General features: G+C 37.9%; 2 protein-coding genes across 2 annotated transcripts; both read right to left on the reverse strand.

The window, feature by feature from the left end:
* Positions 1-706: 706 nt before the first annotated feature.
* On the reverse strand, positions 707-12,363 carry atp6v0a2a (ATPase H+ transporting V0 subunit a2a). Its single transcript, XM_028026114.1, has 20 exons — positions 11,660-12,363; positions 10,714-10,792; positions 10,445-10,542; positions 9,530-9,667; positions 9,293-9,390; positions 8,481-8,607; positions 8,309-8,391; positions 8,127-8,220; positions 7,845-8,057; positions 5,605-5,755; positions 5,372-5,511; positions 5,110-5,267; positions 4,921-5,011; positions 4,727-4,845; positions 4,200-4,410; positions 3,999-4,118; positions 3,806-3,922; positions 3,444-3,561; positions 3,186-3,357; positions 707-1,635 (listed from the first exon to the last, which is right to left on the reverse strand). Exons 1-20 carry the CDS (start codon positions 11,768-11,770, stop codon positions 1,533-1,535), a joined length of 2,541 nt encoding a protein of 846 aa, XP_027881915.1. The 5' UTR covers positions 11,771-12,363; the 3' UTR covers positions 707-1,532.
* A 664-nt stretch (positions 12,364-13,027) lies between these two features.
* nfkbil1 (nuclear factor of kappa light polypeptide gene enhancer in B-cells inhibitor-like 1) lies at positions 13,028-16,717 on the reverse strand. Its single transcript, XM_028026115.1, has 4 exons — positions 16,308-16,717; positions 16,100-16,212; positions 14,359-14,467; positions 13,028-14,288 (listed from the first exon to the last, which is right to left on the reverse strand). Exons 1-4 carry the CDS (start codon positions 16,579-16,581, stop codon positions 13,708-13,710), a joined length of 1,077 nt encoding a protein of 358 aa, XP_027881916.1. The 5' UTR covers positions 16,582-16,717; the 3' UTR covers positions 13,028-13,707.
* Between the last annotated feature and the right edge of the window lie 8,733 nt (positions 16,718-25,450).

Below are 25,450 nucleotides of genomic sequence, written 5' to 3' on the forward strand. Positions count from 1 at the left end.
TTCTAGTTTTAGTGAGGATGTGAGCAGCGGGGTTCTGGATCAGACGCAGCTGATTTACCTTTTAAGCAGAACTATGAAAACAATGTTGTCGTAAAGGCATGGATGAGTTTCTCAAGATCTTGCTGGGACATTAGTCCCTTAATTCTGGGAAAGTTCATCAGATAAAGGCAAAGGTTCAGGTCTGAATCCATCAATACACCCAGATGTCTTGATCCTTAATATCTATTTCCAGGCATGGATATAAAAAGCAGCAAAAAATCAATAGAACAGTGGCAGACTGAAATATCATTGTCCACCAAATGTAACATCCTCTGCAAATGAGATATCACGCATATTAAAAGTGATGATTTTATTTTCAGAACTGTTCAGCTCTAAGGTAACATATACAAACACTAAAGATGTGTCTGTTGTGAAACAAAGGATCGATTTATGTGCCAGCAACTTATGCCCACTGTTGGATATAGAAAATCTGTGATGTTATGAGCCTACATCGCTTCCAAAGGCTTAATACAAAGTAAAAACAGTATAGGTGGAAATATATGTAGCACTAGAAATTATGTAAAAGAAAAATGAAAAAGTATTTTTTCCCCCCAAAAATATTGAATGAGAGATTTTCTGAGATAACGCTGCTGTTACCCTGTGATGGACGGGCGACCAGTCTGTGGTATAACCCGCCTCTCTATTCCATGAAAACCAACATCTCTGATTCAATTGCCTTTGTCAAAACCTTTATTTGACGCATCAGAATGGTAAAATATTACTCTTGTACAGACAGTAAGTTAGATAAATATCATGAATCATTATCATTAACAAATGGAATAAGCTGTAAAATCAAAGAAAGATCTAACTATGGTTTCTAATGGTGTTTTTGGATAATGTTTTTAATAACAAGGGCTCATAAATGCAATAATAAGTAAATATGCAAATAGCAACAAGTGACTATTTTCATTTGGCATCATCACAGTCAGCAGTGAGAACTTTACATTGTACAATCATTTCTGCAAAGTGCTTTATGGTAAAAGAAATCTCAGTAAAGGGTTGAAATGTTTAATGTGTTGCTGATTACGGATGCCTGCAGCTTTACCTTTATTACATGAAGAAGATAAAATGGCACCCCTTTACTCAATCTCTATGGCACTGCTTACGGTTTTGACTTGAGCTCTTTAAATACCAAGCATACAAAGCCATTTTACACAGCACAATGCAAATAAAATACATTTTAAAAATCACTCAGCTGGTGACAGAAGGTGCTGAGCAGTAACTCATCCAGAAAGTGACAAGGTCAACAGAAAGAAACATTGTTTTTGTACCTCCATCTCTCCAGAGGTGTGCTGGGTAGAATAGTAAGGCAGTCAGCACAGGCCGATAGCATTTAAAAACCCATCAAGGTGATAAATGTTGCTACAAGAATGAGTTTCAGTTCAGAGTCTTGAGGGTTTGCTGTTGTCACAGAATGAATCATTCCAACGCTCACAAAACCTTCACAGTTGTAAAGTCTGCTGAAGCGCACATCCACCGCCGCTTTAGGAGGGTTAAAGCAAACCATCTTGCTCAAAAACCGAGGGCAGCTGGGAGAAGTCGAAGGGCAGAAATTTGACACCGGTTCCATGGTAGAATTTGTTCTGAAACTCCACCCTGGGATCAAAGAGAAAAACAACCAAGAACACAACCAGAGTAAACATTCATGGTTTCTACATATCTGCCATATCAAAGTTTTCTTTGATTTTAAGCACTGGAGAAATGACTGGATTACCAGATGATCAGATGACTTGATGACTAAAATAGAAAATATGATAGGATCTCATGTCTGGAAATACAAATATTCACTGTTTTTTTTTTTTCATGCTGATCCATAGAAAGAACACACATTCATTCCTGACTTTTCAGGGCTGCTTAGGATAGAAATCCAAATTTATGTCAAATAAAATAATGTAAATGCAACAATATTTAAGTTTATTATTTAAAAGACTAATTAATGATGCTCTTTTCCAAACTAATAAGTGTCAAGTAACTTTTATCGTTCTGAAGGGCAGGAAAATGATCTTCAATAGCAATGACATATAGTGAAGAAAAATAATTGTTATGGGTATCTTGTAATGTTGTTAGTCCATATTCTGATGTGTTTTTGTTTCTCTATTTACATTAATTTAAAGCCATTCTGCATCTCTATTTGATCATCTATCTTCTCAGCAAAATTTTGTGTCACATTTTTGGAGTTTTGGAGTCTCATGTTGTTGATTCTGCATCCACAGACTTTTCTATATATAGGTTTTGTTGTATATCACTTTTATCAATTTGCTCCTGTAAGAAGCAAATTGAGAAGCCTACATGTAAGAATGTAGTTTCCTCAATATGTGGTTATATGTTTTACTCATACATATTATATCCTAATCTAAATTTGATCATTCCCCTTCCTTCTTGCTTTGTGGCACATTTCTTACATTATTTATTAGATCAGAATGTTGAAGATTTCCATATTTCCATAATCCTGGTTTTAAAATATTTCAACTACTGATATAGATTTTGCTTAACCCTATAAGCTATAAGAACAGAATCATTTTTATCCTTCCTGCTGTGAACACTCCTTATTATCTGTTAGGAGCAGAGGTGAGGAAGTTACTGTTAAACAAATCTTTAATAACATTTTAAAACGCACACAAAATACTTACAAAATCAACACTTTAAAGACATTTTTTAATGTTTTATCTTTGTGAAAGCTCAAAAACATAAACCAGAACCTTGCTGTACTTTGTCAGCCTTTCTGTTGAAATCATGGTCCTTCTCATTTCTCAAATATGTCAGGACATGTCGTAGAATGATGTGTTTCCTCTGACACCCTTATTAAAACTCTCATCTGTCCTGAAAATGGCTATCTTTGAGTCTGGTCAATGACAGAATTTCTACATAGACCTTGTAGCACTTAAATATAATGCACTGACTGACAGAACGAGATTGGATTGTTGACGTTTCAACCGGTTGGGCAAGGGTCGACCAAGATGAAACTCAGTCGATTCTTGTTACCCACCAATTTTTCGGTGCATCTTGATTATTCATTTGTGTGTCTGACTCAAATAAATGCTATATAGCAGCAACTTATCAATGCTAATTAGTGATCAAATACTTACAGTTTCAGAAAAGTGCCATAATGTCTATGTTTAGTACTTGTTTACTAAGCATAGACTCACCAGTGAAGTCGCAGAGCATGGAGGAACGCTGATAAGCCTTCCATGACCAGCAGGATCGACACAGTGAGCATGGCGAAAAGGCCGAACACAGGGACCAGAAACACCACCCCGACTTTTGTGGTGATCTTGAAACCCAGGCGCATCACCATGGCCCACAGCACCTCTGACAACTCTGTGGAAATGAAGTGATTTAAGATAAAGAATCAGCAGAGGGAAAGAGGTGAAGGGAGCACTCTGTTATTCTCTGGTTGCACTTACGGGCGTGAGCCAAGCTGAGCGCCCACAGGCGCAGGTAAGACGCAGTGTTGGAAACGCAGCCCAGGCAGTACTCTATGGTGTGGATAGCCTGATGCATCAGCACGTCTGCAAAGTCAAACTGCAAAACCGTACATGAGATATTAACTTAATTTTTATAATAAAAATCAAGTTAAGATAATCTAAGCCTCCAGTTGTTCTCAGAGTTTTAGATCCATTCAACAAATTCAGATGATATTACATTTTCACCACAACTGATTCTTGTTCTGTTGTCCTACTTTCTCCTTCTTAATGTGCAAACAGCATTAACTTGTTGAAGCGGATGGAAAAAACAGACATAAAAGAACAGACATAGGTTCTCTGACCTGCTTAGGAGGAGCTTCTCTGCTGGTCACTTCATCAAAACCCTCCTCTTCATCCTCCTCATGAATGGACGTTATGGAGCCATCATCCTCACTCACACGCCTCACCCTCTCATAACCCTGAGGTGAGCCAAGAAACTACAATGAACCCCTATGAGCTGAATTAAGACAACCCAAAGTCTTTGACTGGACTTACTCTGCGTCTGCGCAGGCCTTTGCCGCCGCGCTGCTGCCAGTACAAGTAAAGAGGTTTCCCCAGCAGCAACACGGGAACGCACATCACAGCAATCAGGAGAAGGAAGACCTGCAGGCCAGTCTGAGAAATGAGACCAACAAGATTAAAGCTTCAATAAAAGATTATAAATAAACTCGATGAGTAGATGGTGCCAGCACATGCCTGTCCCGGATACAAAGGCGTTACATCCTTCCCCTGCATGACAAACATGTTGATGAAGTGGATGAGGATGCTGGGAGCCTGGCTGGAGTTGTGTGCACTGAAAGCCAACCACTTGTAGAGAATCATGAAGACCAGGTAGCCAAAGAGACAGATCAGGAAGAGCAGCTCGGGAAGAAACAGCAGGTAAACACTGAATTTCTGTCCGAAATGCCTGAAAAGAGAGGACAAGGCATAAAAATGAAAATGTGTCAAGTCATAGTATTAGGCTTGACAAAGGGTTACAAAATCAATATGGCAACATTTTTCTGAGGTGTAAAAAAAGATGTGAGGGTAATGCAAATCATTGCTCCGCTCTCACAGAGGCCTATAACTCCAGTCATCTTGCAAATCTCTTTCTGAACAACTTTCTTGACTGTCGTAGATTTTAAACCAGCTTCCGCTCTGCTTCACCAGAATCTTGAGAATACCAGCTTCTGAACATTAAAAAGGTTTTAGATAATTGCGTGTAAAAATGAAAAGCCTCTTACAAGTGGTTGAAGACACTCAGCACCACACCAAAGCTCATGTGAATGACGCCGACGATGACTGACATCTTCATCTTGTACGAGTTGAGGAAAGACAGACGATTCACAGCCAGGTTCCAAATCTGATTGAACAAGAAAATAGCATCTGAGTATTCAAGACATGCAGCTGACCTTAGCTTTTGAGCGTATCTACTCACAGGATCAATGCCGAATGGATACGGTCCACTGAACACACGACTGACATTTGGGTCTAATGTGAGCAAAGCGTTTGTTTGGACTGTTTTGTTGCTACAAAGTAAAAAAAGTGAACGTGTCATGAGGGATCTGTTAAGACACTAAGTCTACTGCTCACTGATTTTTATGAAAAGGTTTAATGTCATGCTTACGTCCACTGCTGATTGGTGAACATAGCCTTCACACTCCATCCAGAGCCAAATATATTTAGAGACTTGGAGAAACAGTCGTTGTAAATGAGTCCGGTGTAGATGGAGAAAAGTCCCATCATCAGGATGATGTAACGCCCATGGAAGAACGTCATCCAAATCTGGGATCAACATAAAATAAATAAATAAATAAAAAATCAACTTGATTTAAAAAAAAAAGACAACCAATGCTTCATTCAGGATAAAAGTGAGCATTTATTCCCACCTCATTACTAGAACGCTTCTTCTTTTGATTTTTCTCCGTCAGCACCATCCACAGGGCGAAGAGGCTCATTATCATGCCATGGCCGAGATCCCCGAACATCACGGCAAACAGGAAGGGGAATGTGATGATGGTGTAAGGAGCTGACAAAAAAACCCCACACAAATATGATGAGTATTTTTTCGGTGAGGAAATTGTGATTAACTTCACTGTCCCTCAGGAAAACAAGGACTTACCTGGGCTTACCTCGCGATAGTCCCCAACCCCATAAGCCTCCACGATGCTCTGAAAGCCTGTGGTGAACTTGTTGGATCTTAAAAGCGTCGGCGGCGTATCGCTGCTTGGGATGCGGTTTACAAAGGAGGGGACAGTGGCGTCTCCTTTTCTCTGATTAAAAATAAATTAATGAGAGAAAATGAGGGATTTGGTAACGACAGACAGTAAAATTAAATAATGAGAAACTGTTCTTCTAAATGTTTGATGGCCCGTTTTATCTGAAAACATCTGCCACAACATCTCCTTTGAGAGAAACTGATTTATGGGTTTAGCTGGTTTTACTAAACAAAAAATGCTACAAATGCCCATTTGGTTTTTGCCAAATGTCAGTTCCTATTCCCTTATATTTTACTTTCAAGCACACAGATTTTTTTTTAATATTTTAAAGTGCTCTTTATCAGCAGTTCTTCAGACTATCTGAGTCTTTTAGACTTTGGCTGCTTTTCTTCTCATTTCCTGTCCAGGACCTTATTTAAACTCACTGGTTAGCTCTTATCTCAAGTTTATGACTCATACTGATATTAATAAAGATTTAAAAATGTAGCAAAGAACCTAATCTTGGAATGTGGTTCCTAACAGCAATCAGTCCCAAAGACAAACTGTTCCCATTTCTTTGGCTGAAGATAAAACACATAAAGGCAGTTTTTTTTGTTTTTACATAAACACAGTTATTCTTAAAGAGGTACAAGATGAAAACTTGGATTAGAGTAATGATCAACTAAGGGATGGCACGTTTCCAGTTAGATGCAGCAATCAAAGATTAGAATCAGACAATTCTTCCTTCAATCGACGATCTCCTTAGATATTTAAAAATTCATTAAACACATCAAAACTAAAAGCTTCTACCATTTTTAGCCTTTGAATTCATAAACAAACAGCAGTTCAATGCAATTTGTTTTAGCTTATTACAAATTTGATAAAGGTTTAGAAGATATGATGAATAATTACAGCTATCGCTAGTTACACAATTATTTGTTAAATTCAAAACTACCACTTTTTTCAAAAAATGTTCAGGACATTTCTTTTGTAATTGTGTGTTCTTGTCTTTAAAAACTCGTACTCATAAAAAATCAGAACCAAGAGGTTAGACCTCAAAGAAAACTTTAAATCTTTAGTGGGTTGGACACCAAAACTGGTTCCAGCCCAGCAGCCCACATGCTTCTAAATATGGTCAAAGGTTCCTTCAGGGGTCATTCAATAATATTCACCTGAGAGCTGTGGCAATCATTAACAGTGACACTCTGCAGCTTAAACAACACAACTGAACTCACCACACGCTTCCTCAGTTGTAGATTGTAGACTAAAACTTGAGACACCAACATATTTTCTTATTTCCAGTTTTATCTCCAGTGACTCCAAGAAATTTAAATAAAAGTAGCAAATTCATTCGAATTCTGCCCTTGTGCCAAAATAAAGAATTGCAGGTTGTTTTTGACTAATTAGTGTCCCTTTGAGGTTGCTCTATAACACAGTTCGGTTTTACCATCTGAAACATATTTCCAATCTAAAGTTGGTTTCCAATCCAGAGCTCGACTTTTCACATGTATCAACAAAAAAACCCTGATCACCTTCAGTTAGTCAGAAACTCTGCAGCGAGACTCTTAACTAACAAACATAAGAGCTCACAATAATCCTACTTTTCATGTATTTTAACTAGTTTCATGTTCATAAAAAAATAGAATTTTAACTCCTGAGTTTTACTTTTCTCAAGGCGATCACTCTGTCTGTCCAGGCTGCTCAACCTTGACTGTTTAACAAGCTCTTTTTTTTTTTTACATTGTCTTAAGAGTCTTAACTCACTTAAAAGGAAATATTCTTATTCAAACATGTTTTCCTCAAGATCTTTGTTTAAATATTATTGTATCTTTTTCATGTTTGAATTTTTAAGCTTTGTGTGATTTTGATCTGTCAAAAAAAATTGCTTATTTAGTTACTTAATTTGTTTCTTGAAGTGGAAATATTTCAAAAATAACACAGTTTCTACAACCAGGTTATTAGATTTAAGAAATTACCTCTCACTATCACCAGCGGGGCAACATGAAATATATCTTAAAGGAAAAAATAAGAACTATTCATTTAAAAGGCTGGTGAAGTCTATTTAAAAGTTTAGGTTTTTTGAAAAGGAAATGTCTTAAAACAATCACATTTCTCTGGCCACATTATTCGCTTTCATAAATAATCAGCTCCAGGTCGGACTCACCGAACCCTTTTCTAGAGCCCCTCTCAGGTTTGCCAAGTCACTGACGGGACACCAAACCTCGGCAATCAGACACTTGTTGGTAACGTCAAAGCTGCACAGGTTGAGGATGTGATAGATAGCCTTCATCTTTTTCACCTGCACAACCCAGGCGTAGGCTGACTCAGCAGCCTTCTGCAGAACTTGCCTCAAGTAGTCATCGGTGCGATGAAGCACCTGCAGGAGACAACAGTTATTAGGATGTTCCACATGCTCACTGTCTTCTCCAGAGACGTTCGATCCTACGTTGTTGAGGTCCTGGATCCGTGTTCGTAAGCTGTCCAACACGTCTGCACGTTCCTCGTCATTCTCAGGATGCGGATATAAGTGGCAGTGGTAACTGGGATTGACAAGGACAGATACTGATGATAAAGAAGAATGCACGAGCGACTAAAAAGGTAGAACCCAGACAACAAATGTTTACATACCAGTCGCAGATTTTTTTAACTTTATGTCCAATTTGATCTCCCCAAAAGGAGATGAGAAACACAACACTTTTGTTTATTTCTCCCTGAAATCACACAATTCAACAGCCTTAAAATATCAGCCGGAGAAGCAGACATAAAGCACAAAAAGTAACTTTTCTAAAGCTTGTCTCACGGTGTCGAGATCGGCGAGGCTCTCGTCCACTTCTGTGTAGCTCAGGATTGTGTAGCCTTTACACACTCTCCACAGCATGCGCTCAAAGGCCTCCACCTTCACCCGCTGGATGAGTCCTGAAATGAAGCTGCACCCCGGAGAGATCAGATTAGTTCCAGGACGTGTTTTCCAACCAAATCATGGCATCTAGTGCTGCGGCTAGGCATGGATCAGTTAGCGTTATTAAGATTTTATGAGATACAAGAGAAAGCGCTGGAGAGACTAGAGCTTAATGCTACTCCATGGAGCAATAAGTCGATTGGCTGAAGGAAGGTGACTGTAAAATTTGTCTGAAAATATTTCAAGGACATACAATACTGTATATTAAAAATGGTAAGCTACAAGAAGCAGTATTCAGTTTCCATGTTCCTCTAATCTGGAACAAACTTTCAGAAAACTGCAAAACAGACCTGCTGAGTGCTGCCTTTGACTAGTAGTGAGTGACAGTTTTGATTATCCTTTTTGACTAAATGTAATAATGATTGCTTGTGTCATAATTGGTGACTGAATTATGTTTTTTATGTTTTAAAGCACTTAGAACTGCTTTGTTGCTGAATGTGCTACACAAATAAACTTGACTTGACTTACAAGTTGCAATAAATACATATTTATAACTTAAGTACTTTAATAATTAATGTGTTGTGCTAGATTTTTTGTAGCAGAAAAATAAGTTAGTGGAATACATTTTGCATTTAGGTTGAAACCTTTGTGTATATACCACTCACATTTAGAATCTCATACCAGTGAAGTAAACATTTGGTGGTGCAGCTCACCCCAGCTTAGCTCCAAGTCTCTGCATGCCAGTGCTTCCTGTAGCCGAATCTGTCTCCATGGTGGGGAACTCTTCATACTGGGGACCGAGAGCTTCATGCTAGATTTAAACAAGAACATGCTGACATTAGTAGGGTATTGCCACATATTAATCACAGATTACATTAACCATTCAATGCCATAGATGTGTTATTAGTCAGAAAAGGAGATACAAGCGGTTGAATTAGAATGAGACTGACTCTGGAGCGGCTGTGTATGAAGCTCCGGGTGATCTTCAGCATGTGTGTGTATTCTGTGAGCTCCAGCAGGTTCCTCTGAAGCTTGTCTTTGTTCTTCGCCACCTCGCTGAGCTCCATCTCCAGCCTCTGAAGTTGCTCCTGCATGGAAGAGAGAGAATGCCATCTTAACTTAACATTCAGCAGCACCATACCCTGTTCACATCAAATGGGACATGGATTTGTGAATTAGTAATTTGTCTACAATTCAGGCTTAAACCTCTGTGACTATAAAGAGATGTGTAGGTGAACTCTAAATCTCCAGAAGAGATCCACATCTTAAGCAAGGTTAAATTAATATATTATCTCTTTATCTCCTCAGCTAAATTTCCTAGAATTCCCTAATAATTTGGGTCTGTATTTAACCAAACAACACTCATTACTAATAACTATGGCAGTTAATTATGTTTTCTTAAAACTCATTATTTCTTAATGTCTTCTTGTTTTCCCGACTCAACTGAAAAAAAAGCAAGACTTTAAAAACTGGGTTTATTTCATTTGCTCGTCACTCCTTATATAATAATAATCCTGGGCATTCAAAGGCATTACCAGGTGGAAAATTGTGAAATTAAGTGAATTTTCCACTGCTGGCATTGAAACAGAGCACAGTTTTAAGGAAAAAAAATGGAATAATTGGTAACAAACCTAATTAGGGGTTGAAGAGCTAAACAACAACTTCCAGAGGAGATTCCTCAGTTACTGACAGAAACCAGTATGTTTTTGTCATGTTTAGATTAATTTAAGAGGCCAGACCAAATCTGAGGCTGAAGCCATAAAAATCCGAAAAGTTTCAGTCACAGCAGGAAACTAAATATAATTAACATTATGACCTTAAAGGTATAAACAAGAAGCCATATACAAGCATTTCTGTAGACTTACCATGATCTCCAGGACCTGTCTGGGTGGAGGAGCAAGTGGACTCTCGTCTTCTTGAGGCACGGCAATTTTAGCCTTCTGGATCTCCCTCAAAAGAAAGCCTGTGTGTTTTATGAAAATGATCACTTATAGGAAGAAATAAGGCACATCACAACCACTCACTATTATACAAAATACAGTCAGCCAGCAATTCCCTGCTCACTAAACAGATAGCTATTTGTTAAGGATGTATGCTCAGGCTGCTTCCACATCCCAGGTACACAGAGACTTACCCAGGATTCTCTCCATCTCCTCGCATCTCTTGATTTCGCTGACGAAGCGCCGCTGGAATGAGCTGACACTGGGGTTGAGCTGAAATCAGAGGAGCACCATTAGTCAGGCGAGGTGGCAGTACAGCACGCGTGTGGAAATATAATTACCGTCACCACCGTGGTTTAAAGATTGGTGTTTAACAGCTAAATGTAAAGATTGAGGCCTAAAAAAACAACTAAAAACTACTATTCCAGAGCCAAATTTTTATTCAATTCAATTTATTTATATTGCGCCAATTTACAACAAATGTCATTTAGAAAAATTTACAAAAAAGAATAAAAAATTCAATTCAAATATGCATAACACATGGAGAATATTTATTGATGGATGGGCCTACGCATGTAATGGTAACAAATTTTGCTGGATGATAAACTCTTCCAGAGGTTATTGCGATAAATGATAATATTGTTGTTTTGCGACCATTTTCAAGTAATATAATGGTCATGGCACAATAATGCAAGAACACATCCTCAATGATAATTAAACTTTAAATTCCAATCAACATTTAACACTGAAACTGGAAGACATTTTAAATATCCAAAGTAAATCAACAAAACAACAGAAACAAATAAAATGAATTATAAAGTGTTCGTAAACAAAATTGTCTTTTTGAAAAAAGGCAAATGAACCAAGACTTCTGTCATCCAGGAAAAAGATTACAAAAAAATACAAATCATGAAAATGAACATTTTTGAACTTGTTTTTAATCTATGATGCAATTGACTGATGGATGGATGGATAAAACTTTAAGACAGTATAGAGTAAAAAGTGCAGAAACAAATATTTGTTCATACTCCATTTCTAGATAGGAAATGGAGTATAGATAGATAGATAGATAGATAGATAGATAGATAGATAGATAGATAGATAGATAGATGTGCAAACTGTGGCTCTATTTGTACTTACATCTCTGAACTCGACCAGCCCCAGCTCTCCCAGCTCACTGATGCAGTCATATTCAGAGCCGGACTGCAGAAACAATTGCGCCAAGCACATTTCCTCACTCCGAAACACCATTTTTATTTTTTATCTGCCACAGACAGACAGTCAGACAGGGCTGATAATCTTCCTGTGGCCGATTGATCCTGAACACCGAGCTGTCTGCTACAGCCCAACGCAGCACATTACAGAATTCAACCAAACTAATCCCCTTCAGACAATTAACTTACACTGATTAATTACTGTCTATTAATGACGACGCGTTTGAAAATGTAATTATCCACATTCCGGCTCATGGTTTCTTTACCCCTCTTTAAAAATAATATCCAATAAGAAAACGTCCAGCGAACAAAGACAGAAGCTCCCCTAAGGAGTCTTATTTTCGCGTCGAGCGATGAAAGAGAAAGGCGTCATCCTGAAGCCTCTTCACTTTATACACCTGCCGCTACAGCGCGGAAAGGGGGGAAACGGTAACCAAGCAACGCTAGTCGGAAAGCACAAAAACGAGCGACAAGGTTAGTAAAAATGAACCCGGCTTGTAGACGAGCAAAAGACAGCTTCGCATGTTAAACAAAAATAAGCCCCAGTCAGAAATAGGCTACGGCCTTTATTCGCTCCACGGCAATTGACACAGATTGCGTCTCCGGGTTGCCAGGTACCGTCGCCGCCTCCGAAAAGTAAGCGAGTTTTGCTGTGATTTAGAGCGCCGCTGTGCCAGCAAGATTGAATTTTTCCTGCACATTATGTGTGCAGTTAAATACTCTCGCCTGCCGCAGTGTTTTCAAACACAATACCGGCTTTAAATTGTAACTTATCGACTACATTTGCAGATTACTATTGCAGAAGCAGAACCATAAATCCTAAACTCAAAGGCATTGTCCAAACTAAGACAAATACAAAAGTCCACTAGGTTAGCCAAATGAATGCTCTTACACAATAAAAAAAAAATACAATCAAACGGTAGCCTACTCATTGTTTACGTCTCTGTTGTTTCATAGTCGACTTAATCCGCTTTAAGAGTAAAAGTTGCAACGTGTCAGTGAAATCAAGGCAGTTCATTCCTTTGTCTTTTAATTTATGCGGGATTGGCCATACTCTTTAAAGGGGGATGTAGCTCACAAACCTGGCAACCACCATATTTTCTTATTCGGTTCCATCGCTGTAAACTGGCCGACTACAGGCTGTTTTCTTTTTAAGATGTCTTATTCGAGATACTTTCGAAGTAAAAAAACGAACAAAGCAAAAAGGAAGACAAAATCACTCTGCCTCGACAGTAAGTTAACATGATACTGAGCTGTGATTTTTTTTTTTTTCTGAGAAATGACTCAACACAAATAGTTTAGATATTTTTTATATTGCAGTCAGGAAATAAAACATGTTTAATCAAAAACACAACACATTTTTATTTAGAGAAACAGAGCTCTGCACTAAAAGATATTTTGGAGGTCATCCTCAGTCTTCAATATTCCCTTCACTTTGTGTAATACACCATTGACAGCAAAACAGATACTCGGCACAATGCTACCACCACTTTGCTTGTCCAAAATTACTAAAAAACTAATTTTGTAGAACTTGAAGAACATTCCTCCAGTCCTAACTTAAACTGGGTTGAAAATGAACGTTTACAAGTTGGAATCATATCTAAGTAATAGAAACTAACATATTTAAATACAATTTCTAATAGTATGAGGAAATTGTCAGGAAATTGTTCAAGTCAGTGTCTGGCTTCTCTGCAGCCATATTTGCCTTATTTGGTGGGAGTCTCTGTAAATGTCTGATCCTGTAAGTATGATTTCAACCTGTTCACTCACATTTATGCTGCATCATCATTGCATCCTAAAAAGATAAATATTTAAAGCCTGAAGTGTCCCATCTTTTTAATCTGCCTGTAATCTATGAGTGTTTTTTTCTTTCAAGAACTTTTTCATTTTACACCATATTTCTCTGTGAATTTGAACTGACGCTAAAGACTATGTTGTCAGTAAATAAGGTGCATGTGATGAGTTTTATGATTTCTAAGCTTTCAGTCTCTGAGCCAGGCTGTTGAGTTCCTGCGACAGAGCCGTCACCGTGTCCAGAATCCGCTTCTTGTCATTCTCCTCCAGTCGAGCTTCACACCGCTGAGCAAACTTATCAGGATGCCACAGCGTCTGCTGCTTCCGGAGCGCCTTGCGAAACGCCGCCTCGTCCTTTCGGTCCACGCCGTGCAGCATCACGTCCAGCATCTCCCGGACGGTGCCCAGGGGAGCTGGCCAGGGGATGTCGCTGTAGCTCAGCTTGGTGCCTGCTGATGCTGAGGCGGCTGTGCTGAACGTGGCGGCACATTTCTCATCGTACTGTCGTTTCTTTCCCTGCCGGATCTCTTCCTCTTTGCGTGCCGCTCGAGCCAGATACTCCTCGTGTTCTCTCTGCAACCTTTCATGCAGCTCCTTATTGCTTTCCACTTTTTGTTTCCTCTTTTCTTTTTTCCACTTGGAAGACGAGCTTGCCAGTCTTTGAGCTTCGGCGTGTTTCTTGTTAAAATACTCTCTTCTGATACGATCCGCCCAGTCCCCAAAGTCTTCATCTTCTTCATCGACAGGTAGGTAATCATCAGCTGCCAAAGAAAAGCATCACAGTAAAAAGAAGCAAAATATCACATCTTAAATTTAGTAATTAACATGTACCATATGCTCCAAAGGCTTCAAAACATTCATCCTCGCATGCACCGATCAGCTTCCCCATCCAGTCCTGCTCAGGATTCACCTCAGGTGGATGACTCATGTTTTCTGCAGTCTGAACAAGTAAAGGGAAAATACATGTAAATATCAGCTAAGACCAACTCCGGAAGTTTGAACGCAATTTTGAAAGTTATAAAATGTCATATTCTGTTATATTTTTAAATTTATATTCAATATATATTCAACTTTCCCAATTCATAAACTTCCTAAAGTCCAGTTATTATTTTTCTTTCTTCCAATCTGCACCAAACGGGACATTGCTCACATCTCTGGTGATTTTTAAAACTAGTTTATACGTGCAAAATCATCACTTTATAGCGTTTAAAGCAAGTTAGGTTGCACTTCAGTTATTTCGCACTTAATAAAAGTGAAGGGATTTTATTTCACAGTTTTTCTGGCAAATAATGTTCATCCACAAAGTCTTTGAGAATTATCATCCTAAACTTGACCAAGTCACTATTTGCTTAAGGAAAATCACAAACAGGAGCATCTTTCTTTTGTTATTGCCTCTTGTTGTCCTTCACTGGTCCAGGAAGTGTTTTTGTCCTCTGTGCTGAGGAAACATGTTGCTGTTGACTAATCTCCTTTGCTATTTGGAGTTTTTGTTGTTTTGTACCAAACCTTCTTGACCAGGAACCCTTTTAAGATAAAATAAGATAAGATCAGATTTATTTGTCATTGTCATCAACAGATTACAACGAGATTTAGATTTGCTCGACTCGAGTTAAGATGCAGGTTATGTGTATATACGTAATGTACAAGATAAAGAAATGAATAGCACAAAATGAGAAATAAATAGACATCAGAAGATGGTTGCAGCGCCTAGAGGTGTCGCAACAGAATTTACATTTTTAACAAAGTGTTGTCAAGAGCAGAAGTTCTTATGCCTTTGAATTTAGTGCCATGATTGCCATCGGGTAAAAACTGTTTTTTAGGCGATTTCCCTGGTTTTTTATTGCTCTGTATCTCTTGCCTGATGGCAGCAGCTGGAAGAGACCATGGCCAGGGTGTGAAGAGTCATTTAAAATGTCCAAAACTTTCTTGTGGAGCCTGGAAGTGTAAATCTGTTCCATAGTGGGGAGGGGGCAGCCTATGGTTCTCTCTGCTGCCCTAACAACCCTCTGGAGCGCCTTCTTGTCCGCAGATGTGCTGCTGCCGTACCAGACGCACAGACCGCACACTCTCTATGGAGCAGTGATAGTTCCTTTTATACCAATTGTGGGTATATTTGTGCCTGCTTTGACTTCTACATATTTAAAGTATGTTTCTATTGCTTACTCATAGTCAACCGCAAAGAAATGTAGTCATGTATTTTGTATGGTATGTGAAATGAATGATGTGCTTTTGTAGCGTTTTTAATATTAGTTTATTAAAAATGTATGTTCCCACGCACCCTCCATAAGCGTTATTATTTTGCAATTATGATCTGTGGTTAAATATGGTAAGACAATGTGCTCGTAAGTTCGTCCTGGAATTTGTTAAATTGAGTGAATAAACTGAAACTGAAATTTGGTCCTACATGTTGCTACTGGCATCATGTATAAACCAAAATATATGCAATCTGAATTAGAAAAACAAGTATAATATGTAGTTTTGGAGTATTTCATGCTTGTTTGGGCATATATTAATCATTAAAAATAACGTTATATTTTAGATTAGTATTACAGAGTTTTACCAAGTTGCTCACCTGTGAATCATTCATCAAGTCCAGCACGTCTTGCGGTGTAAGTCCAGCTTTGTTTGGGGCATTCAAAGCTTCTGGGCATTTTTTCTTGAGAGGTACGAACAAGTCCTCATAAACTACGAGATAAAAACATAGAAAAAAATTAATTAAACCAAACAAAAGCCAGCTGTGAGTATTAGTTCTGGTCCAGGGCAAGCCGCTAATTCCTCACCAGCTTTCCCGTTTGCGAACGCCATGTTGGCGGCGATGTGCAGCGCCGTGTTTCCCCGTCGGTCCCTGTGGAGAACATCGGCTCCGCGTTTGAGCAGGAGCCGCAGCACAGCGTCGTGTTCCAGGGAGCAGGCTAGCTGCAGCGGGCTCCTCCGCATCTTTCCCTGGGAGAAGTTCACATCAAGGTCCGGGTGCTTTCGGAGGTACGACTTCAGCTTCAGTAGATTGCCCTCCTCCACATACCTCCACACTCGGGCCTGTCGGTGGGACACCATTCTGCCAACAAACACCTAGAATTACCTATATCTATTTTTGTATTCCTACATTCAGGGAGACTCTAACCAAACACAGAACTAGGCCTCGGCCTGTGTTTACTGTTCCGTCCGTTAAACACCTCCGGGTTTTGCAGAAACGTTCGCATCAAAGTTCCGTTTATGTATTTTCCCCCCCAGTTCACCACTAAGTGTCACTGTTAGCCTCGTTTTCCGAGGTTAACCCCCTCTTTACGGCATGAAAGTTTGTTTTAAAAATAGACACGTTCTTGAAAGCAGACTGTACTTCATTTATTTCTAACCAAATATAACGTTTTAGCGATCTAAAATGGTATTCTTTGTGACATAATATTCCTATTCATTTGTTGGTCCACACTATTATAGCGTTTCTCTGTGAAAAAACATTGTGTATATTTGAAACTGAATTTTTTGCAATGAAAAATCTGTTGATAAAAGAGACAAGTTTATTTGAGATATCTAAAATAATAATAATTTAAAAAAACAAAGTTGTGATCACAAACTGTTTTTGAATAAAAAAAAATTATTGACAGTTTTTAAATTGTTTAAAAAGTTCAAATTTATCTTCATGAATCACAAGCAGCAATGTGATTACCCTTACAAAGATACACCCACCTAACTAGAGTCAGCGGGCAAGCGGAGGAGTACATCCAGATCACCAGGCTATCACAAGGTCAAGAATGCTTACTTAGATTCGTTTTTTTAGTACTTAAGACTGGTAAGAGAGGAATTTTTCTGCTATAACTGATACTTAGAAAAGTATGATAAACAGAAGTTTGATTGTATGTTACAACGCCATTGTGGTTCCAAAATGTCCCACATAATTACTGCGGCACAGACTTGTGACCCCAGCTGTCGCTTGTTGAACTATGCAAACATCGCTATTAAGCCAATTAAACAGAAAAATAGCACGATAAACTAAATTTATAAACAATTTACTCTCTCATTTCATTAATTTATGGCTCCATGGATATTCTTTAGTGGGACCCAATGTAACCTAATCAAAGCATTCATTCTGAAATTGTATTTCATTTATGGAGATAATCAGACATCGTTATACTTTTGAATCAAAAATCTGGTGTTTTATGATCTGAAATTTGGAGAAGGTTTTATTGCTAACATTAACTGCTCTTACTTTTGTGTCTGAATTGAATTAGTTTGATATGAAAATTGCATTCTAGCTTTAAAGGATTAGGCTCATGAAAAACCCCCCCATTAAATTAGCATGTGATAACACCTATGTGATGAGGCTCACACTTTCAGCATGCAGTTGCTTTCTCAAATTAACACCAGTATTATACCTCAGTAATCCAGACCCCTGTATGTTCTCTCACTTGGTTTCTGTGGGATTTTATAGCTCAACTTTCAACAAACCACCTGCTGAAGAAGTGTGAAATGAAAAGATAAAAGCCTAATTTTCTCAGTTTTTACAAGTTATAAACTGAAAAAAAATCCAATTGAACATGAAATTATCAAAGCTCTTTGTAAACCCAATGTTACATGATTACATACTGTGTTTAAGTTTTATTTAATGATCCTGGACATCATACTGATGACTATATCTGGTGCAGAGAAACAGCTGTAACAGCTGCTCAGCAGCTGACTGACTTCTTACTTTATCCTACAAGACTGAACAAAGAGCCTCTGTTTAAAAGAATCTGGTACTTTATTTTAACATGCGTATTTCATGTCACACAAAGAGCCATTAAATTTTTTACAAATGGGTACAGAAATAGACATATAACACATATAATAAAAAATTCTAGGATTTTTTTTGTCAATATTTCTGAAACACATCATTTGTATCAGGTTTTGCCTTCAAATATTCTGCTGGAATCACTGCAGTCATATTACATAAATAGGTTTGGAAATGCCCAAAAAAATCTTCAACATCTGTTAAATTAAAGATTAAAAATGGAGTATGATTTTTGGTTTATATGAACAGTAATGGAAAGTAGCACTGTGGAGAAGTCAGGACATGAGATTAAATCATTGAGATGAGTTTCACTGAAATCTGATCCTGTTTCATCTATTTATACTTTATTAGTTTAAGCTGATTAAGTTGTTCATAATCATGATTAATATTGCCATGTTTGATGTTTTCAGGATGCTGTTCTTTACTGTGCTGCTATTATTTATGTTCGTATATTACAAAAGAAGTTGGAGACTTCATGACAGGAGGGATTTTTACATTAGAAACTTCTTTGGAAGTAAAAATAAAAAAACAATATTGGTTTATTTTCTACTGCACAGTATCAACTACAGTGATGTAACAAGAACAGAAATCCACATAGGAAACGTTTCACTTTTCCTTTAACATAAAATTCTTCATCAGAAGTTTGCAAATGACCATATATTTCTTTCTCTCATGTTGAATCAATTTTTTGCTGCATTGGTAAATTTTATAATCGTTTGTTTAGCACTTCCTGACCATAAAAAACGTTGCCATCAAAATAGGGGGATCAAACACTGTAAAATTTGATTGGGCTGCCTTTAACCACGTGCTTTACATGTTTCACTCGGGGAAAGTGAGACTTCATTGTACCCTGCACAGAAAACAAAACCAACTCCTTTCCATGTTTTACAATAGGTCTGTTGTTCTTTTATTTAAAAGTTTTATGTTTTCTTCTTTTAAATTAGAGCTGATGCCGCTATCCAAAAGGCTGTGGTGGTTTATCAAGTTATAAAGACAATATACTTCACATAAAAAAATATAACGCTAACAGTTGTGATTCTTTACTTTGTTTTTAATGAGAAAGGCTGTATCACAATTTGTGGTAGAAAGTCTAAAGGAAAAACCGGTTTGTCGGATGTTTTCTTTCTCAGTGGGATTATACTGTCTACTCTGGCCGCCCCTCTTTTGTTCTGTTCACAGATGATTTGAAATGAACAAAGTCCGACTGCTGAGGAGGAGCAATGCCATGTAGGAATCTATGGATAAGGCAAACATTCCTATCCCTTATGAAATTTACCCAGGATGTTTTTATTTACATTACAAAAATGGTGGAAAATGAATGAGTTCTTCTGTAAAATATTGAGTGTTTGTTTATTGAGTGACTACAAATATTGTATCACACACTTAGAAGATAAGTCACATAATAGATCTGAAGGCAGTATGACTCTGTGGAGCGTCACTGAACTCACAGTTCCCAATCATAAATACAATTTGCTATGATTATTGATATATAGCAAATCACAAAGAAATTTGGACAAGGTGCAGAGTCAGTTTGCAATTGTAAATCACGTTCATTATGTTTATTAACATACAAACTGAAGACTATTAAACCCAATTTAAAACCCCGGTGTACCATTTGTTGTTTAACAGGCATCTAGAGTTCAAATTTCCATTTGTAGTAGCTTTAAATTGGCTAAATTTGTTGATAAAAAAGCTTGTAGGCACTGGTAGTAACATTCATTAACCCATAAACATTTCATGTACTAGCATGTAGTTTTTGACCAAACATTTGTCAATTTGCCAGAACCATCCATCCATCCATCCATCCATCCATCCATCCATCCATCCATCCATCCATCCATCCATCCATCCATCCATCCATCCATCCATCCATCCATTTTCTAAGACCCTTGTCCCCAGTGGGGTCGGAAGGGGTGCTGGTGCCTATCTCCAGCCAGTCTGTTGCAGGGCACAATTTGCCCTCTGCAGATAATAAACATGACATCTAATTCAATTCAGTTCGATTCAGTTCATTTATATAGCACCAACAAATGTCGTCTCAAATTACTTTACAAAATTTTTTTTTTAATTTAATCACACATTCATTTCAGTTCATTCTAGCTACCAAACAGTACAGTATGCTCAATTAATTACTCAAAGTAATTAGATTAGAAAGTTTACAAGGAAACCCAGCAGTTGCGTTGACTCAAAACATATTTGGACCCAGTATAGAGCCCTCTGGGGCACCTATTGATTCACAAACTGCATTTAAATTTTCCAATTGCTTTTATCCACATAAAAACAACCACCAGGTAGGCAGTTTGGTGTTTTGCCCCAATGAAACAGTTCACTTCTCTTGGAATGTGGTTTTGTAAAACACCATTTGATGGAAATATTTTGTTGCATAACGTTATAAATCTCTCAAAATATTTCTGCAATAAACTCCAAACTTATCTGCCTGTTGATAGACACTATAAAGAAATGCTTTATATCACTAACAGGAAGATGGACTCTCCACAGTGTGACTGAGTAAACATCGGAGTGTTTGTGCTCAAAGATTTATGCCAATGTGAAATTATTTAAGCAAGTAAATGATCACAGTGGCATTCAGACACAGCGGAAAGCAGCAGAATCTTCTCATCAAGTTATAATAAATGTGGATGTAAAAGTATAACAAGTATTGTTATACTTTAGTAGTAAAGTTGCACATGTGCATGATCCAAGATAATCAGCTGGGCACATTGTCGTTCTGGGTGAGGCCCTGATGGAGATTTTTTTTTTTTTTGACACTTACTACCTGTAAGGCCGACATCGTTGCAGCTGAGACCCTAAACTGGTTCAGGCCTGTTGGACATGACAGGGCCTCCATTTAGACCTGAGGGAGGGTAGGAGGCACAAAGGCAAGGATAGAGGAAAGAATGAAGGGAGTCTCTGTGCCTATTGAAGAGGATGATCCTCTCCAACCTAAGATCCGGAGACTCCTAAAGCTTTGACTCTTCCGCTCCGTCGGAAACTACGTGTCTTCACTAACAATTGCTGTCTTGTGTGAGCGTCTTTGAAAAGATCTGCAATCTATAGAGGCAGGCAGGGAGACGGAGAAGAAGGGAGAGATGACTCCAATTAATCATTTCAGGGGGCTTGACTCAGTTTGTTACCGACCACGTTATTACCTGAATATTTAGAGAAGATCATGTTGAACTTGAAGTATTTATCTACAGTTATTCATTGCAGATAGGGTTGTGAGGTGAGCATCCTGTAAAAGCAGATAGACGTCTCTGAAGGACAGGATACCCAGATCAGGAACTGCTACCCCGACCACCTTCGGTCTACCTTTCCTGTTGGCCTGCTGGATCCGTTCCAGGCCGTCAGGCCAGCTTTCCTCTGGGGAGGTTGTTCTGGAAGAGCCGTGTGGCAGGAAGCTGAGGGTCCTCCAAGACTCCTCAGGGGTCAGCATTTCATTCTTCCCCACCGGGGTCGGACCCGGCTTCAGGTCGGGTCTGCAAGCCGAGTTGCTCTGCCTCTATTGTTAGGACAGGGGAGAGATATGCACATGCTTCCTTTGTCTGTTTTCTGCTTGACCCGGTTTAGTAGATTCTGATTTATGATGACAGGGACATGTGTTTCTGACATAACGTGAGACTGGCCTCAAGCTTGCACCGAAACCTGTAGCTTTTTGCTTCCCATTGATATGATAATGAATGATTTAAGGAGGGCTAACAGAAACTCCTTTAGTTTCTGCCAATATGCATTTAAGTATCAAGTCTGGCAACGAGGGGCCCACTCTAAGAAACTAGAATGCTTTATCTTTGTGCAACCTTTCCACATCAGTGCTCTACCGCCTGCAACTCTAAAGTCAAGATAAGTGTAACTAATAGTTGCACAGTTTTGTGGTTTGTTGGTTTTTGTGTGTGTGTGTCAAATCTGAATTTTCTCAAAGAAGAAAGTGTATTAATCTAAATTCTGAAAAAAGCCCCAGATTTTCCTGTCTGAAACCTGAAATTAAGTTAAAGTTATCACAAGCAAGACTCTTTTTTTATATGTGTTTGTAAAATCAAGATGCCACAGTTCTCTAACAATAAACTATGCAGCTTTTTGGACTTTCCACATAATCTGCTGTCATTAAATATTCAAACCTCGACCTTCTTCCTCTCCATCTTACTGATTTAAGCTGCTTAATCATTACTCTGTCAGAAGATTTGAGGCACAGTTAGCTGACTGGCTACTTTTTTGTTATCATTTAGTGATTTCTGAAGACAGATGTACACCAGTCTTATTTAAATTCAGATTTTTAGGCTTCTGTCATTGTTGTTTTTCCTCCTCCTGAGATCATTAGAAGTTATCATCTGCATGTTAAATACTCCCTACTCTTTCTTTAAGGTAATCCTTTAACATTTGTTTCATAAAAAGTAAGTACAAAACTCCTTTGACAGAATAATGGTTTGAAGGGTCAACAACCTCCTTAATTTAAGAGTTTATTTTCTACATTTTGTAAAACGTGTTTCTAAATTCTCAAAACTGAATTCTGAATTACTTTATTCCATTTATGATTGCTCAAACTGAAAATGCCTTTTATCAACAGATTAAGTAAAAAGCTTTTAATTAATTGAGCTGAAAAACATCATTACAAATGCATTTACCTTTATGATTTACAGAGGGACAGGTAACACTTCTTCAAATCGATACAGAAAATCAGTTTTTGTGGCATCTACTGAATGACAGAAGTTCTAGAAAATCTAATTTTCCTCCCAAAATATCTTTGTAATATTTTCCCAGCAAGGATGAAAAACACACAAAAACACAATTTATGTTCATAGGTGTTAAAAGGCTTACCTGTGACCTGCATGCCCCATCTTCATTTTCCACAGAGAAAACAGAAGAAAACTTTCTGATCATTTCTAAACTCAGACAAATACTCAGGTCACTTTTGGTCAAATGGCATAAATCACTTCTGTGGAGTTGCAGTTTGTCCACTTCATGCCATGAAATCTGCGTAAATCGACCACATTGGCCTCATAAAACTCAAAAAGCTATGAAAGTAATCTAGTCAGATTATCTTTCACAGCAGTGCTCTGTCTTTGATGGTAACAGGTGGAGAATAATGTGACAAGTCATCCTGTAAAAATGTCTGCTGCTTGGAAAAGCTACTTCCTTGAAGTCTATATTCTTTGCTTCCTGGTGCATAATGGTTTGCACATGCAACCATAAACTGTATGTATGTTGTCTGTTCTACTTCTTTTAGGAATTTATGTTATAAACCAACACAAATTTGTGCAGAACTAAGAAGCGGAAGAAAACTTGGAGGTGCAAGGGAAATGATGTATTGTTTACAACATTTTTTACAAATCAAAATCTGAAAAGTGTGGTGTACATTTGTATTTATCCCCTTAGGTCAATGCTTTTTACAACCCTTCCTCTTTTAACAAAACTGTAAGTCTTTTGGGGCATGTATCTATTAGCATAACCTTTGCCAATTCCTCTTTGCAACATAGTTCAATCTCAGTCAAGCTGGAAGAAGAGATTCTGTGATCACTGATATTCAGTTCTTGCCACAAATTCTCAATTGGATTTATATCAGGATTTTGGCTATGCCTTTCTAACTTATGCATATGGTTCCGTCTAAAGCGACCCACTGTCTGTTGACATGTTTAGTGTAGTTCTGCTGGAAGTTGAACCTCCATCGCTGTCCAACAACTTTTGCAGCCTCAGGTTTTCATCCTGGCAGCTGCCACAGTGTTTCACAGTGAGGAGGGTGTGGTTATCCTGCTAACAGATTCTCCCTCTGGCTGTAAATTGTTGCAGATCCTCCATGGTCAATAGGCAAGGTAATTTTATTTATATAGCACATTTTCAGCAACAAGGCAATATAAGGGCATCTTTGCTGCCGCTTCGCTGCTTCTCTGATTAATTCTTTCCATATCTTTAGCTGTGTTTTTTCACAAAATTTTCTTTAATAAATATCCGTGTTCCTGACAGAACAGAGATTCATTTACTTACCAAACTGGATTTTATTTATAGATGAGGAGTAAAAAGAGTAAATATACACATCATACTTTCTTGATTTTTATTTTTACCATGAAAAACATTTTTTTTTCATTTCCACTTAAAAAATGAACAACTTCGTGTTAATCTCACATGCATTCCTAATACAATAAATTGAAGTAGATTATTCATATTTACTGAAACAGAGCAAGTGTATCTATTTCCATTATTCATATAAAGCCATGCTACCAGGTATTACCAAGAGGAGAAAAAACAGCAACACCCACTTCAAATCACTGATTAAGGATTAGCCCAATCCCTCTGTCTCCCTGCTGTTGCTGATTATATCCTATAAAAAGCTTATTAATGTCAAATTTGTTTAGTCTCGAAATGTGCTTTAAAGCTAAACCTGGACTGTATTTCTAGCTTCATGAAACAATTTTCTTTACCATCAAGCGATGGGGGACTGAAAAAATATATTTAAGTGAGGTTCTGGTACAAGATTACTCAAATACTGCTGCATGTGCCTATAAGCTGCTGCTATATTTGTGTTGGATGGTTATTTATACATAAAATAACAAATTATTAACAAAGGAAATGGCAGTTGGAGGCTGTGCATCATCAATTATCTTCCTGTGTGAAACACATGCTAAAAATAAAATAAATTAACATTCATGGTCAGATCCAACCTAACAGGAAAGTAACGCAGCGTGAAGAGCACAGATATTTTTTATTGTCTTATTTTACTGTAAGTGAGACTAAAAACTCTTCACATATTTCATAATTGGCATGTTTTTCACTCATCGTTGTTGGCACTGCCTCCAGTAACCATTTCCTATCTAAGAAATCAGATTTTTTTGTGTAAATGACCATCTAATGTAAATGTAACAATGATTTAAAGGTTAATAAAATACTGCTCACATACACTGCAATGGCATTTTTACACTGGACTTGAATTAAGCTACTAAAAGACTTTGGACTCTCTCCTTCCAGCCGTTAATGCCATCCTCCAGGACCAGCTAAAGTGGAAGCCTACTAAAAGCTACAGACTATTTTGGTCATCATTGAGGAATGCATTTTGGTAATTAACACTTGAGATTTTTACATTGTTTGGGAGACTACCAAATACTCCTGTGGCTGATCCATTTTAGAAACATTTGTCCTCACTGGATTGTTTGTGCAAGTGAGTTGTTAGAGGAG

The sequence above is a fragment of the Xiphophorus couchianus genome, chromosome 8 (assembly GCF_001444195.1).
Source record: "Xiphophorus couchianus chromosome 8, X_couchianus-1.0, whole genome shotgun sequence".
Taxonomy (NCBI): Eukaryota; Metazoa; Chordata; class Actinopteri; order Cyprinodontiformes; family Poeciliidae; genus Xiphophorus; species Xiphophorus couchianus.

Coding starts and splice junctions, on each gene's coding strand:
- nfkbil1 (XM_028026115.1), bottom strand. CDS start 16,581: ATGGTGTCCCACCGACAGGCCCGAGTGTGGAGGTATGTGGAGGAGGGC. Junction 14,468..16,099: donor ACTTGATGAATGATTCACAG/GTGAGCAACTTG, acceptor TTACTTGTTCAG/ACTGCAGAAAACATGAGTCA. Junction 14,289..14,358: donor TGAAGCCTTTGGAGCATATG/GTACATGTTAAT, acceptor TTTCTTTGGCAG/CTGATGATTACCTACCTGTC.
- atp6v0a2a (XM_028026114.1), bottom strand. CDS start 11,770: ATGGTGTTTCGGAGTGAGGAAATGTGCTTGGCGCAATTGTTTCTGCAG. Junction 4,411..4,726: donor CTGAGTGTCTTCAACCACTT/GTAAGAGGCTTT, acceptor CTCTCTTTTCAG/GCATTTCGGACAGAAATTCA. Junction 1,636..3,185: donor CATGCTCTGCGACTTCACTG/GTGAGTCTATGC, acceptor CTTTGATCCCAG/GGTGGAGTTTCAGAACAAAT.